The 15,516-nt window shown below is 37.5% G+C and overlaps 1 protein-coding gene across 3 annotated transcripts in view; it reads left to right on the top strand.

Moving 5' to 3' along the window:
* Positions 1 to 15,516, top strand: part of evi5l (ecotropic viral integration site 5 like) — a 52,338-nt gene that overhangs the window by 19,747 nt on the left and 17,075 nt on the right. For 2 of the 3 annotated variants that reach the window (XM_053477050.1, XM_053477051.1), the window contains exons 4-13: positions 91 to 315; positions 457 to 531; positions 634 to 759; positions 3,104 to 3,247; positions 3,494 to 3,583; positions 8,874 to 8,971; positions 9,229 to 9,289; positions 9,382 to 9,435; positions 9,836 to 9,868; positions 11,210 to 11,350. In XM_053477050.1, the coding sequence (XP_053333025.1) occupies positions 91 to 315; positions 457 to 531; positions 634 to 759; positions 3,104 to 3,247; positions 3,494 to 3,583; positions 8,874 to 8,971; positions 9,229 to 9,289; positions 9,382 to 9,435; positions 9,836 to 9,868; positions 11,210 to 11,350 (1,047 nt within the window). The remainder of the gene's footprint in view (positions 1 to 90; positions 316 to 456; positions 532 to 633; positions 760 to 3,103; positions 3,248 to 3,493; positions 3,584 to 8,873; positions 8,972 to 9,228; positions 9,290 to 9,381; positions 9,436 to 9,835; positions 9,869 to 11,209; positions 11,351 to 15,516) is intronic. The other variant, XM_053477052.1, reaches the window with a different exon arrangement.

Here is a 15,516-nt window from a genome sequence, read left to right on the forward strand (position 1 = left end):
GTAAATACAGTAATACTCAATAAACATATTTAAGATATTCAGGCTGACACCTGAAGTTAATAAAACCTACTGCGTCCATTTCACTTCCAGGAACTGATCAGGAAGGGGATCCCGCATCACTTCCGGGCGATCGTGTGGCAGCTGCTGGGCAACGCCACGGACATGCCGGTGAAGAACCAATACTCAGAGCTGCTGAAGATGTCGTCACCCTGCGAAAAGCTCATCCGCAGAGACATCGCCCGTACATACCCTGAGCACGAGTTCTTTAAGGGCCAGGACAGTCTGGGCCAGGAAGTCCTCTTCAATGTCATGAAGGTGAAGGAATGAGAGGGTTAGAATAAAATAAGAATGATGTTTATTGTATTGTATTGCACTGTGTTGTAAAATCTCTTTGTGTGTGTGTGTGTGTGTGTGTGTGTGTGTGTGTGTGTGTGTGTGTGTGTGTGTATCTCACAGGCATACTCCCTAGTGGATCGTGAAGTAGGATACTGTCAAGGCAGTGCCTTCATCGTCGGGCTGCTACTCATGCAGGTAAATTAAAATCCAGTCGCAACACTTTGTGGATGATACCTGATAAAATCACACTACTGTACACTACAATGCTTGTGTGTATGTGTTTATGTGTGTGTGTAGATGCCAGAGGAGGAGGCATTCTGCGTGTTTGTGCGTCTGATGCAGGAGTACAGACTCCGAGAGCTCTTTAAACCGAGCATGGCAGAGCTGGGTCTCTGCATATACCAGTTTGAATTTCTGCTGCAGGTAAGAGATTCTTGCGTATGATAAGATAATTAAATATAAACACGATCGGTTATTAGTGAATGAGTGAGGTGAGAAGGAAAGAAGGAAAATGAAGAACGAGAGAGAAACTGGTCATCTGAAAAGTGGAATGTGAGAAGAGCAGCCTGGAGAAAGAAATGAGGGGGCATTGGAGAATGGGAATAAAAAAGACAAACAGAAGAAGAAAAGTATGAAAGTGTTTGCAGGTCATACAGGTCAAAATGCAGTTTAAGAGAATATATCGGCGGCATGGCGGCTTAGTGGTTAGCACTGTCACCTTGCACCTCAAGGGGCCGGATTCGATTCCCGCCTCGGGGTCTATCTGCGTGGAGTTTACATGTTCTCCTCCGTCCTTGGTGGGTTTCCTCCAGGGACTCCGGTTTTCTCCCACAGTCCAAGACATCCCGATTAGGTTAATTGGCGTCCCCAAATTGCCCTCAGTATGTGAATGCGCATGTGATGTGTTAACCGGAGGCCCCATCACTGTTATAAAATATAAATAAATACAGTAGTAATCCCCATCGGTGTCCACGGTCCCAAGCTGGTCTACTGAAGTTCCTACTGTAAGTCAATGGATGGATGGAAGTCTCACATATGCACCCTTTTACAAAAACCTAGTTCACGGTTTATGGAAACTCTAATGCAGTTTACTGAACATATTGAATGAGAATACAGTATAGTAAATATGCTCGTATATATAAATTAAATTAAATTAAATTATAAGCTGTTTACTTACATACAGCGCTGTACCAAAATTAGCCCTTAAAATTATTATATCTATTTGTGTGTCTTTAATATCTACAAGATAGCAAGGCTTCCTGACAATAAAACAATAAAGGAACATTTAGTCCCAGTTTGACTGGGACCATTCAAAAAGCGGCGTTTAAGTCAAACTGGGACTAAGTGTATCTTTCATTATTTAATCAATCAATCAACATTTATTTATATAGCACTTTACAGCAATCTAAGTTGAACCCATGTGCTTCACAGCACTAAAATGACAATAAAGTGGCAATAAAAATAGAAATAAAAAATACAAAGCAAAATAAAACACATAAATATAAATAAAAAAATGAAAAATATAATAATAATGATGATGGTGATGATAAATAAAACAAAAATATAAAAAAATATAAAATATTAAAAGCCATTCTAAATAAGTGAGTCTATTTTTTTCAGTATATTTGGACAATTTTATATACACAATTGGGCATTTGTCGCTCAGTGGTAGGTTTCTCGGCCAGGTTCGATTCCTAGGCAGTGCCCAAACCCCAGGTTTGATTCCTAGGCAGTGCCCAAACCCCAGCCACTGGGCGCAGTGCCGGTCCAGGCCAGAACAAAATGGGAGGGTGTATGTTGTATGAAGTTATGTATCATTTGTTATTGGCTTAAAGACTATTTATAGCTAAATCTGTTAATAGAAATAGTACACAATCGTATTCACATCATTTTCTCACTCATCCAGGCGGGGTACACCCTGGGAAGGGTGTCAATCCATCACAGGGCACAGACATGTATACTTTACACACGCTCATTCACACACTACGGCCGCATCATCTTTCTGCGTAATGTATATTTTAATGTATGTAATTACGTATTTATTTTTTTTGTAATTTTATGTGCCTTGTTAGTTTACAGTCGTTTTTTTTAAAGATTTGTTTTAGCATTTGTTTTTTGTAATATGAAATTAGACTGAATAGGAAATGAAGACAGATTGAGTAAATGACTGATAAAAAAGAAATAACAAGGCCTCCCATTTCCCAAGAAGACTACAAACCACTTCTGTGTTAAAGCAGTTATATGCAGACATGTGTAAGATTTCTGGCTTTTTCAGGCTGTTAAAGCCTCTCTGTCATTAGAACAGTGCACAGTCATGTTTTTATGTGAGTTAAGCATCACTTCCTAGATGGTCATGGTTGGTTGGGTCACAATACATAACAAAATTCTACGTCGGTAGTTTGTGATCTAGTGCATACCTATCTGTTGACGTGACTACAAGTAACTCAGACTGAAAGTGATCTGTAAATATTACCAGGTCTGACGTAATACCATTCATTACTTTTTTATGGGAAAGTGACCAGGGTGCTCATTCAGACATGATGTTGTCAGATAAAAGGAGACCAGAACAGGCCTGAAAAGGCCCTGACAAGTTTTTAAATGATTTAAAATGCTTTTTTATTTAAAGCTGTTCAGCCACTAGGTGGCAGCATATATCCAATACAACTGAACTTTGGATTCCTTGTATAAATTTTTCTTGCCATTTGTCGTTTTTTTTTTTTTTTTTTCCTTATCTCACCTTTGTCTCTTTTTTTATTTTTGAACACAGGAGCAGCTGCCGGAGTTGAACGTTCATTTCCGCTCGCAGAGTTTCCACACCTCCATGTACGCTTCATCGTGGTTCCTCACACTCTTCCTCACCTTCCTGCCTCTGCCCATCGCCACACGTATTTTCGATATCTTCATGTATGAGGTATGGGTTTACTCTGCGTACGTGTGGTAAAAGAATGTGTATGAAGGGTTAAGTCTGTGTCTGTGCGGTAACGGAGAGTGTGTGTGAGCTAGAACCTGTTGCACAAATATAGCTGTAAAGGTGTGTGTGTGTGGTTTGCTTTTGCCCGAGAGGTTGAGTAAATGTAAGTGAAGTGTGATTGAATTAATATTTATATGTGTCTTTACATGCTCGTCCTTTAAATCACACGTTTTTGGTTTTTCTCAGGGTCTAGAGATTATATTCCGAGTCGGAATGGCCATTTTACAGTACAACCAAACCGACCTCATACAGCTGGACATGGAGGGCATGTCTCAGGTTAGAGAACAACATTGCTTCTTGTATCTCTCTCTTTGGCACGCACTGTCTGTTTTCACCTAAGGTGCACATTCCATTGTGTCTCAGCAGCATCGTTATTGATGTTCTATACTATGAACTGTGAAAGCTGCACAGACTTGTATTATTGTATTTAAAAAAAAAAGAGAGAAAAGGAAACTTTGGCCCTACAATGACTTATCACCACATCATCAATAGGTCAAAGTTCAACAACTAACAGTGCTCGTTACACTGAGATGCTTATTGAGGAGCTGAAGCCTAACAAAAAAAACTGCTATCCAAGGCCGTGTAATCTGGTATGACGATGCACATCTGCACACTTCTGCCCACACTGCTGACACACTCTTTCGAGGCGTTAACGCATCCTCCCTATAGCTCAGATCTCACCCCATTTGACTTTCACCTGTTTGGTCCCCTGAAAGCTGATCCCTATCAGGATGAAGATTGAATTCTGATGAAGAATTGAAGGCAGCAGTGCTTTCATGGCTTGCTTAAAACATTTGTTTAATGAGGGAATACGAATGCTTGTTGACAGATGGACAAAGTGTATTGAAAAGCATGGGGTTTATGACATATAGCAATGATTTGGCTGCAGCATGTGCATGGACCACCCCCCCCCCCCCCCCCACCGCCTCGTGCATCAGTTTCCTGGGAATAGGCTTCAGGCCCCCGACGACCTGGTATACAGGATAAAGCGATATAGACAATGAGTGAGTGAGTGAATAAATCTTCATCTACATGAGGCCCAAAAAAACACAACGTTTAAATGTGTGAATGTGCTTACTGTAGTTTTAAAGGTTTAAACGAGCGCAAACAAACTGTTTTCTTGCGTCGAGTTCTTGTCTGAAACGCAACTGGTAAGATTATACCAACTCGCAAGCACTAACCGCCCTAAACACACTCTAAGACATACTGTCAGGGTGCTTTCTTTCGAGAAGCTCATGCTGTGTGTGCGTGCCATATGCATATATGCATGTGCGTGAGTGTGAATGCACTGTGGTAAGCCATATCACTTCGACACAGTGTTCAGAGCAACGTTGTATTGCCACACATCGAACAATGAAGTTTTGTTTTTTTTCCAGACATAAATTCTAATATTTCACTATGCAACGGCAAATCTGGGAAGAAAAGTAAACAGTGCGGCAAAAGACATGTTCCGAGTCGACATGTTTTTTTGTTGTTGTTTTTTTCTCCAATGATCGCTGTAATCAATAATGTTGACGCATCTGTGCAGCACCAAGGCTTTTACACAACGGATTCATGAATGAGGAATTAGTATCAGTTAACTGACATTATGGATACATTAGGGCCAGATGTTTTGTTCATTGCTGTAGATGAGATGTGAAGTGTCAGTCTACACTGCTCTAAAGCTCACTGTTATTTAAAAAAAAAAAAAAAAAAAAAAGGAAGTTGGAGTATTTTGTTTGTGTGCGCGTGTGTCCGCACATTATTTCAGGAGTAGTTATATTTAATCCATATTATCCAATATAATTTAATGTTATACTTTAATTATTATTAAATAATATTCTTTATTCTATTATTCTCTTATTATTTTACTAAAGAAAAAACATTTGAAGATGTCTCCATATATGTTGTAGCTGATTAAATTAATCCACAATGCCTAATCTATAGAGATCCTGTTGTCACATGACCTAAATATGGCTATACAGATCCATAAATGTTCAAACCTTTTTGCCAAGTATATGGTTAAAATGATAGAAATTTGTGAAATGCAAACGTTCAGCTTCAATCTAAAGCTGTTTACATCCAAATCAGTTGAATGCTGTAGGAATCACAGTGCGTTTAATATGTAGTTCCTCCCTATTGAACTCTTAAAAACCCAAGCGGCACAGATCTGAGCCGGCAACACATAGGTCAATGACGATTAAAACAAAAAGTATGTGCTTCACACTGTGCATTTGGGTTGTCAGATATGAATGTGTAAGATAAAACAAAAGTTATCATTACTTTTATCATGTGTGAATTTTACCACTACCGGAATATGAGTAGTAATCTCCATGTCAAAATCACTTAAATGCAGAACTCTTTTATTTTCTACTCTTCCATTTATTTTGGTCTTAGAAACAACCAAAAACAACCATTAAAACATGTGATCATGTGTATCTGAAGCAAAAAATGGCTCTAAAAAATTTTAAGGGCAACAGTTAACTTTTGCACCAAATGTCAAAATAGCGACTGCGAACATTAATCACTATTTGACAAATCACTCACCCCGCACATTTTATTGCATAAAAGATGAAGTTATCTGTTCCATCAGTCCTCTTTCCGTGCTATTTCAGCACAGGTCAGTAGTGTGGGAAATGTTCCAGGCATTTTATTACTATATTTATTTTATTTATTTACTACTCAATTTTTTGTCAGCTTTCACCACACAATGTTACATGTGTATAAGAGTATAGAAGCATACAGACTGGGTTTGTGAGTCATCCTTTGTTGTGGAAAGTAGCCTCATATGACACTTCATTCTTCACTAGGTCTACTGTACATCTGGTGAGATTTCATATTTCCATGCGGACATTCAAATTAAAGTAAAAAATCTAAAGTAAATCACAATATCATTAGTATGTACTGTATGGAAGTATTTACTTGCAGCTGTTGCTTTGTCACGATCAAGTTTTATGTTCAGGTTCTCGCCCTCTGAATGCCCACTGACATGTGTATGTGTGTTACAAGCTCCTATATACACAGTGGAACCTTGGATTAGGGTTCCCAAACTTTCCATTGTGTGTGTGTGTATGCGTGTGTGTGTATGCGTGTGTGTGTGCTCTGTGATGAATTGGCACCTTGTCTATGGTGTACCCTGCCTCATGCACAAAGTCACATTTGATAGTTTTCAGGCCTCTGCTACCCTATACAGTATAAGCTGTATATAATAAAAATAAATAAATGTCCAATAAAGTATCTACCAACCAAATCATACTTTAGGAAAGAACCATATATGAATTGATCACTACAAAGGGGCCAATGATTTCCATTAACATTTCACATCTGATCCTTTTTAGGGTCCAAGCACTATCGGGCCTAAGCACACCCTCTTGTTTGAATAAATGTTTTTATTTCATTTTTTTTTACCCCATGTTACCTCTATGCATTGCTGCTAACCCCAACCCCCCTGTTTTTATCAGAAGGAAGCTTATACCATAGAATTCTCTACCATCCCCTTTGCTTCCTCTGTTTCTGACCCAACTGTCACCACGTGGTAGGCACTGTAAAGCGATTTCTGTTATCTCTTTTCAATTTTACACCAACTATGAAAGCTCAGCTGCCAAGATGGAGATTAAACAATAATAAAAAAAATAAAAAAAACACCACAGTGTGTTCTGGAGCTCTGGTGTCATGTGCAGGATCTCTATGAAGCATATGACGCATCTTTATCTACTAACACTATTGACAGTTAGTATGTGTTTTAACATAAGTGAAAACAGGAATTAACTTGTTTTGAGGACGTTCCTCAACATTTAAATATGGAACGATACACAGATAAAGAAATATATATATGTGACCAACTGTAATTGTCGCCAAAGAAGAAGTGGTAAGAGTAACAAATCGACTGGGGAGTAGATATAATCCAGAGTGGTATTAGTAGTGCTGCTTTATTTTGGGCCACATCAAATCAACTCATCCTTCAACAGAATTTCTTTAGGAGTCTATTCCTTAAAAAAAAAAAAAAAATGAAAAAAAAAAAAATAATAAATAAATAAAATATATATATATATGTATATATATAGAGTTACTTTTTTATTATTAATTTTTAAAAATTGCCACTCGGTGGTAACAATTATTCATCTAATTTCATTACATAGTAAATTTACATATATTTTAGTTTATATGTGCAGTACAGTTGTGGGCAAAACGTATTGAGACAAAAGTGAAATTCGGTGTTTTAATCTCACTCATCGTCTATACCGCTTTATCCTGCATTTAGGGTCACAGCGGGACCTGTAACCTATCCCAAAATACTTGGGGCACAAGGTGGAGTACAGGGGTGTCGAGCCATTGCAGAGCACACACACATACACACACACACTTACATGGTCGTTAATACCTGCGAACGCCTGCATGTCTTTGAAGGAAACCGGAGTTTGCAGAGAAAACCCACCAAGCATCCAGACCCGGACCCTGGAGGTGTGAGGCGACAGTGCTAACCACACACAGTATTTAGTATAAATAATTTTAGTGTTGAAAACCTGCTGGATCCACATGGGCATAGAGTTAAAAAGGCGTCTGCAGTACTTGAGTCACTTGCTCAATCCATGGCTGCTTGCCGAAGATCATGTATGGAAAATGGCTTCTTGACTGCTTCTGTGTTCTTTACCAATGTCCAACAGTTTTCTTTTGGCGTTAGGTCTGGACATGATCCAGGTCATGGTGCCAGAAGCTCAGTGTCCATCGTCACATAGCCGTATTTTTTCACTAGGTTTTCCACCTGATTTTTGAGAACCACTGTTTGGGGACGTTACTTTTTAAAGTAACTAAATACATGACAAAATTACTGTCATCTGGAAGTAGTAATCAGTTACATTGCAGTTGTACTTTCTGGTAAAAGTAACTAGTTCGAGTACTTTTCCATTGCAGAAAATGAAAACTCTTTTGTGATTCCTCATGCATGTTGTTTTAATCAAGACCTTTATAATTATTCTACCATCATCACTCAGCGAAGTTTGGCCCATAATCTGTTAACTACACGGTACTAATACCCCTATCTCACCTACACGGTTTCGTGTGGTGGCCGTAAGTACGGTTTATCATGATTTATTGCGAGTTTTGGCGCCGTGATTAGGTTTCCATCTTTCCACGCGTCGGTCCTTGCGGAACGTCAGTTGGTCACTCGTGGTGGCTCACGGTGCCTAACACCACTTCTCACTGTGAATCAAACCGCAGGTGAGATAGGGGTATAACAGCAGGAATAACAAAGGGGGGCGGGTTATCGGGGCGGGGCTTGTAGGACAACTTTCTCACACACACAATAACGGATTGGGAATGACTGCTGTCTGGCTCACGGATTACATAAATTGTCTGAATAACAGGTTTCCTTTTTTGTAAATATAACTAAATAAATGAGTACTTTAATGGCGGACCTGACGCGTTAGATTACGTTACGTCCAAGTACTCTAACTTAATTTGTAACGCGTTATACCCGACACTGGTGAGAACTATAATACTGTTTGTAATGTTTATAAGCTAGCTGTGCATCTGTTTGATTTAACTGTACTTACTACTATATTTTGTCTTTTTTTTGTGTCTCTCGCAGCACTTTCAGAAAGTGATCCCTCACCAGTTTGACAGCTGCCCTGATAAACTCATCCTGCGAGCCTATCAAATTAAGTATAACCCAAAGAAGATGAAAAAGTGAGTCTGAGGACGTGAAGGAGAAAGAGATTCGATAACAGGATGATAGAATTCAACAAGCAATACAATACAGCTAAATCTAACCTCATATAAATAATTCTTTATTTATGACAATTAAAGTGAGTGGTGTTGAGTTATAGTGTATTGTTCTCATTAATGATAGGGAAACTAAACTCAATAATTGGTGTATATTGCCTTTATACATTTTGCCTTTATATCACAGCTGTGTGGTTTAAAAAGTCATTTGTTGATTCCAGATTGGAAAAGGAGTATACGACTATCAAAAACAAAGAGATGGAGGAGCAGATTGAAATTAAGGTGTGCAGCTGTCATGAGGAATGGTAAAACACTAAAAAATATGAAACTTAATAGCTTAATTCATTCATTCTTTTTTTCTGTTATCCAAATAGCGACTACGCACAGAGAACCGCCTGTTAAAGCAGAGGATTGAGACACTGGAGAAGGTGAGAGTTTCTTTTAATAACCTCTATAAGCTCCATAAGTATGAGGACTGGAACAGCTTGTTTTTGAGAGGGTGTGTTGTGTAGACAGAAATGTAATATAATGTCAGTGAGAACAGAACAGAGATAGCAAGGATTTGTTTTTAAAATAAAAAAAACTTAATTCTTTTTATCTTGTGTCTCATTTAATTTCTATTGATTTTTTTATACTGTGTTTTTTTTTTTTTTTCATCTTTCTTGTTTTTGGTATCTTGGTGTCTATCTGTCTATCATATCCCTGATTTCTACTCACCCTCAAAACCTACTTGCCTTCCTTCCGGTCGGTCTCTGATCAACTATGTTTCTGTCTCTTTGCCTTCTTTACCTTCATTTCCTCTCCCACTTTGCTCTTGTGGTGTTGTAGGAGAGTGCCGCACTGGCAGACAGGTTGATCCAGGTAAAGTACTGTCATTGTTAAATTAGCAACTAACTAACATCCCCATTTTATTCCTTTATAATTTATTTTCTCTCCATTCATTACCTCTCAGGGATTGTGTATAAACTGCTTGTGGGTATTCAGTTTATAATTAGGGCTATCAATATTAACGCGTTAATGCATGTAATCTAGAAATTTTAATGCCTTAATATTTTTTTACGCAAATTGATCATATGACCAAGTTTGACCCTAATGGTTTCCCAAGATGACCGAGGTTTCATTATAAAAAGCTTCTAGATGGATGATTGGATAAAACCAATGTTGTGCGATTGAGCGACTTTCAAGGGAAACTATTTCACGATAATACATTAAATGTAGGTCGTGGGAGTGATGGCTCAGACGGATAAAGCTCTAAGCTGTTGATTTTCGGATCTGAGGATGTGGGTAAGAACACCCCCCTCCTTCCCCACCCTCCCGTTGGTGGATAGTCACACCCTACTACTCAGCATTTACATGCAGTGCCGGTCCTATTGGAGACATTTTAAATGTAAATGTTTAGGATTTTATATGCATTTCTTTATTTAAACATTTATAATGCAAGTAAATCTGATTATTTGATTAATCGTGATTAATCACAGACTAATACTGTGATTAACTAGATAAAACGTTTTAATTGATTGACAGCACTAATTATAATTCTTAGTTATTAAAGAAAAAAAAATCCTTTGATAAATCTCAGGTAGTAATATTATTTAACAGCCCACCAGTTTTTAAACGGTAATTCGCTCTTCATGCAAAGTAAATTTTACTAGACATTCCCAGGCACAGTTAGCGTGATGAGCTACAGACGAGGTAATTTCCGACACCCTGCCACCTCAAGTTGTGTTTTTTTTTGCACCGCACCTCCTGATGTACATCTAGCTTTCAGTCTGTTTCCTGTCTCCCCCTTTCACCCTTCCCCCTTTGACACCAACCCTCCCCAGAAAAGGCCTTTTGCATGAGAGAATGTCTAATTTGTTTATTGATATGTTTTGTTTCTTACACTCATTGGCGCATGCAGTGTACATTGCTGGAGCGATGATAAATATCGTGAAGGTTACACTAACATTTTAAGCACACATTTTCTGCAGGCTTGCATGTTGAATACGGAAGTGCAGGGATGCATCAAGTTTTAATTTTAGGTCCACTAATGTTATTTTTTAGCTTGCTGTACTGTACATCATGAAATTAACTTAATGTTAAATTTGAGTTTAAGGACTTTACTCTTGAATGTGACCATCAAGTTATCATCCCAATAAGACCCCATATAAGACCTATATCCCTATAAGTCCCTTCCTAAAGAATTCCGTTTTTTTATTTCAGGGTCAGGTGACGAGAGCACAGGAAGCGGAGGAGAATTACGTGATCAAACGTGAATTAGCAGTGGTGCGGCAACAGTGCACGACAGCCAGCGAAAGCCTGGAGAGAGCACAGGACACCATACGGGAATTGCAGCAACACACGGTAAGATTTTTTCAAGGTTTGTGTTTTTTGGCTGTATGTCATCTTTTCAATTATGAAATATTTGCAGTTTAGAGGTTTTTTTTTTTTTTAGCATTAATCATTAAAGTTTTTAGAAGTCTATATTCGGCCAAGTTATATGTGGGAATAACACATATGTAGAAGGGCAAACAACACACACATGCATATAAATAAAATTTATAATAATAATAATAATAATACAATTAAAATAATGTGGAAAACATCATTTTTATTAATAGTTCAATTCAAAAAGTGAAACCTATATTTTCTTATTTCATTACATGTCAAGTGAAATATTTCAAGCCTTTCTTGTTGTTTTATTTTCAATTATTATGGCTTACAGCTCAAGAAAATCAAAAATCCATTATTTCAAAATAGAAAATTTCTAGAACTTTACTTAATGAGTGAAGTGAGGCTGGAGTCGGTGCATCAAAAGCCACCACACATAGACGTCTTCAGAAAATGAGCTCTTCTACTGGTTCTGGTCCACTGTGTTTTGTTAAGTTACTGTTAAAGTCAACACAGCCGTCTACCTGGAGACTTTGGAGCATTTCATGGTCTTTATAAGGATGACAATTTTTTTTTTCAAGTAGGTCTTAGCATGTTGTTGTTTTCTGACCATGCTATTCCTGGTCAATTGGCTATCCAACTAATTTGACCTAAACCCCATAGAGAATCTATGAGATATTCTCGAGAGGAAGAGGAGAAACACCTGACCCAACCATACAGATTGAAGGCTTGAAGGCTGCTTTTAAACCAACCTGGTCTTCGGTAACGGCCTTAGCAGTGCAACAGACTGCTCGCCTCCATGCCATGTCCCAGTGTTTCATTAATGCATGCTAAAAGGATCCTCAACCAAGGATTGAGTGGATAAATGAACCTAATTTTACAGAATATGTCTGTGAAGATCCTCAGTCAACCAGGGGAGGTTATCTGGAAGTTGAATTATGTCAACTGGTTAGGTAAAAATGGTTTACTACTCATTCAAGTAGCTTTTTTTAGTCTAAGGAAAGTTGGTATGTTCCCCATATTTGTATCTTCCATGGTTAAAAGTGTCCTCCATTAGAGTTGTCACACCGCAAGAATGAATTTCCTGGTGGACTTTAAAGAAGTCTTGATTTTTTTCGGGTCTAAATTAATCGTATACCTTCATCTGAAGGACAACCAGGATAAGAATGTACAATTTTTGAACAGAGAGTATACATGGTTCAATAGAGGGGTAAAAGAAGCTATCTATGTGCAAGTGGAAAATAATTTTCTCAATAGAGTTGGAGGTCCTAGGCACAACCTGTCTCCTATTTTTCATGCTGCCTTTTTTTCATTCCCAAAAACAGAAAAGGCTTAAAATATTAATATTTAATACATTTTATATGTAACTAACCAAGAATATACTGTAGGAGAGTTTCACTTTTCTTTTTTAATTAAATTACAAAAAAACCTTGTATACAACATTAAAATTTATCGAGATGCAGTATATATGTATAAAACAAAATTGATTTAAATTATAGGAGACATAATGAATATAAATATAGAGTAGGTTTTGGACGCAAGTTGCCAACTTACTTCATGAACTCTGAATACACCTGCCTTTCTCAGTTTGTTCTCTGGAACAGATAAACCTACATATAACTCAGATTAATATAGCCCAGATATAATATGATTCACACACCACTTTGTTCTGAGTCACACTTTTCGTTCCTTTATTTTAGAGTGAAAGCATACGGGGTCAGTTTTGTAATGGCAAGATGTCAAGCTGTGTATATTACAGCACATTTCAATTTTTCAAAATTTCAAGGGCTGTTTGTATAGTGACGTATGAAGACCAGTTGTCAGATTATAATGTGGTCACGAAGTGAAAATCCCAAGTGACAATTTATCGAAAAATATTTTACAGAACGTTTGATGGTGTGCTGTTATTGGGAATTTATCAAAGATGGTGTGATGTGATGAAGATGTGTTACTGCCATCTGGTTTATTTCCCAATATCACTTCACATCTAAGTATTTTATTCTTCTAAAGCTGCAGAGGTTTGACAGATTTCAATAAAGTAATGCAGTATATTCTGGTTAATGGTGTTTATGGTTATATTAAGTGTTGTAGAATATCTGCAAAACAAATTGGTTCCGGTTATCACCTGGAAAAGATACAAGAACTTTATTCTTAATGTCCAAGAGGGCGCTGTCGAGTAAGAATCTACCCTTGTTTGAGAGTTAAACATGGTACGAGTTCATGCTCTTTAGTTGTTATTTACTGATTTTACAGTTATATTGCTTTATTGTATTGTGCTCTTTTTTTCCTCTTCTTTTTTCGTAGTTACAAAACTAGAAAATTAGTGAATATCCGGTATAACAGTCCAGTGGACAGTTATGTTTATGTACATTTTCAAACTTGTAGATTACACACTTAACAGCATTTCCACAACCTGTGATTACATTTGAACCTTTCACTTGCTACAGAGAGTGTTGAGTAGACGTGTTACAAAAACGAACTAACGTGCTCGTAAGCTTGTGTGTCAGCTTGACCATTTTTTTCACACTTTGTAAGTGCAGTTGTAAGAGGTGTGTAGGCACATCAGAGAAATGGTCTGGGTGAGATATCTAATGTTCCGTTCTCACGTCCTCAGTGACTATGTAACATCCTTAAATATTGACCCCTGTCCCTCGCAAATACTAATGTGGGCTGGATATATGGCTATCTATCTGTCTGTCTATCTATCTGTCTATCTATCTATACGTGTGTGTATGTATGTATATGTGTGTGTATGTGTATGTGTGTGTGTGTGTGTGTGTGTATATATATATATATATATATATATATATATATATATATATATGTGTATGTATATATATATATATATATATATATATATATATATATACATATATATATATATATATATATATATATATATATATATATATATGTACGTGCATGAAAAATATACGCCTCTCCTCTCATGATCACATGATGGCGTCAACGATGGTGGCATAGATAACAACTGGTAAGGTGTGTATACATTTTTTGGGCACATTCTCAGTTCATCTATTTTACTATTTCACTTAAACTCAATATTTAAAATGTACACACACACACACACACGTGTGTACCGTATAATATAAGGACAGGGTACATTTAACATTTTGGTTTTATGAAGTGAGTTTAGGTCAAATAATTCAACAATTAAACTCAGAAATGTTTGTAAATTCTAGAATTTTAAGAATCTAGTTCTTACTGGAAAGGACTGATCTGGATCACCTTACTTCGGCATGCATGTACTTGTCTTATGGTTGATACTAACCTACTAAGATACTATCTGGACGTAGAGTAACTTATCATCTTAATGTGACAGCTCCACAAAACGTGTGCCTTCAACAGAGCACCCAATTACACTCAGAGAAGTCTCTATACTCTATTTAAAAGAATGTAAGTATAAAAATAAAAATATATACGCTAGAATAAAACGCTTGTCTGAAATTGTATGGTGACTTGAGAATAAGATGGACAATATGATAACATTAATACTATTTTTAAGGTTTTTATATGGAATAAAGCATCATGTTTGTCCCCGCTTAAGGCCAATCTTACTGAGTGCATAGGTTGAGTGTATATTTGATCTAAAACGGTTCGTAGTGGGTTTTCAATCTGAGCCAAAGGGGGTTGCAGTGGTTAGGATGAAATGGCATCTGTATAGTGGCATATGCGTGGTGCTGGTCTGTCAAGTACCCTTCACACACTGACTCAACCTTTTCTGACAAATCTCCTTTATTAAACATTGAATATGGACTTTCATTGATGTCTCATGTTCGGGGGCGGGGGTTTGTCTCTTACCGCATTCTTCTTTCAAGTAAAGTGTTTATTCCAGTGACATTGTGGAACTGCTAAACTTTTGACACCGTAAAGACAGGCAGGCCTACACAGAAAGACAGACACAGCGTATATATGTGTGTGTGTGTGTGTGTGTGTGAGAAACAGAGATGACTAAAAAGTAGTATGGTGAACTGAGTGGAAAAGATGGAGGGATGCTAAGAATGAGAAGTCAAGCTCCGTGAGAACGTGTCGTATGCGCTAGGCCACAGCTTTTCCCGCCAGGCCACAACCTTACAGCAAGCGTAGTGTGACCTGCACAATACACACACTCACACAGAAAC

This window comes from Clarias gariepinus, chromosome 18 (genome assembly GCF_024256425.1).
Source record: "Clarias gariepinus isolate MV-2021 ecotype Netherlands chromosome 18, CGAR_prim_01v2, whole genome shotgun sequence".
NCBI lineage: Eukaryota > Metazoa > Chordata > Actinopteri > Siluriformes > Clariidae > Clarias > Clarias gariepinus.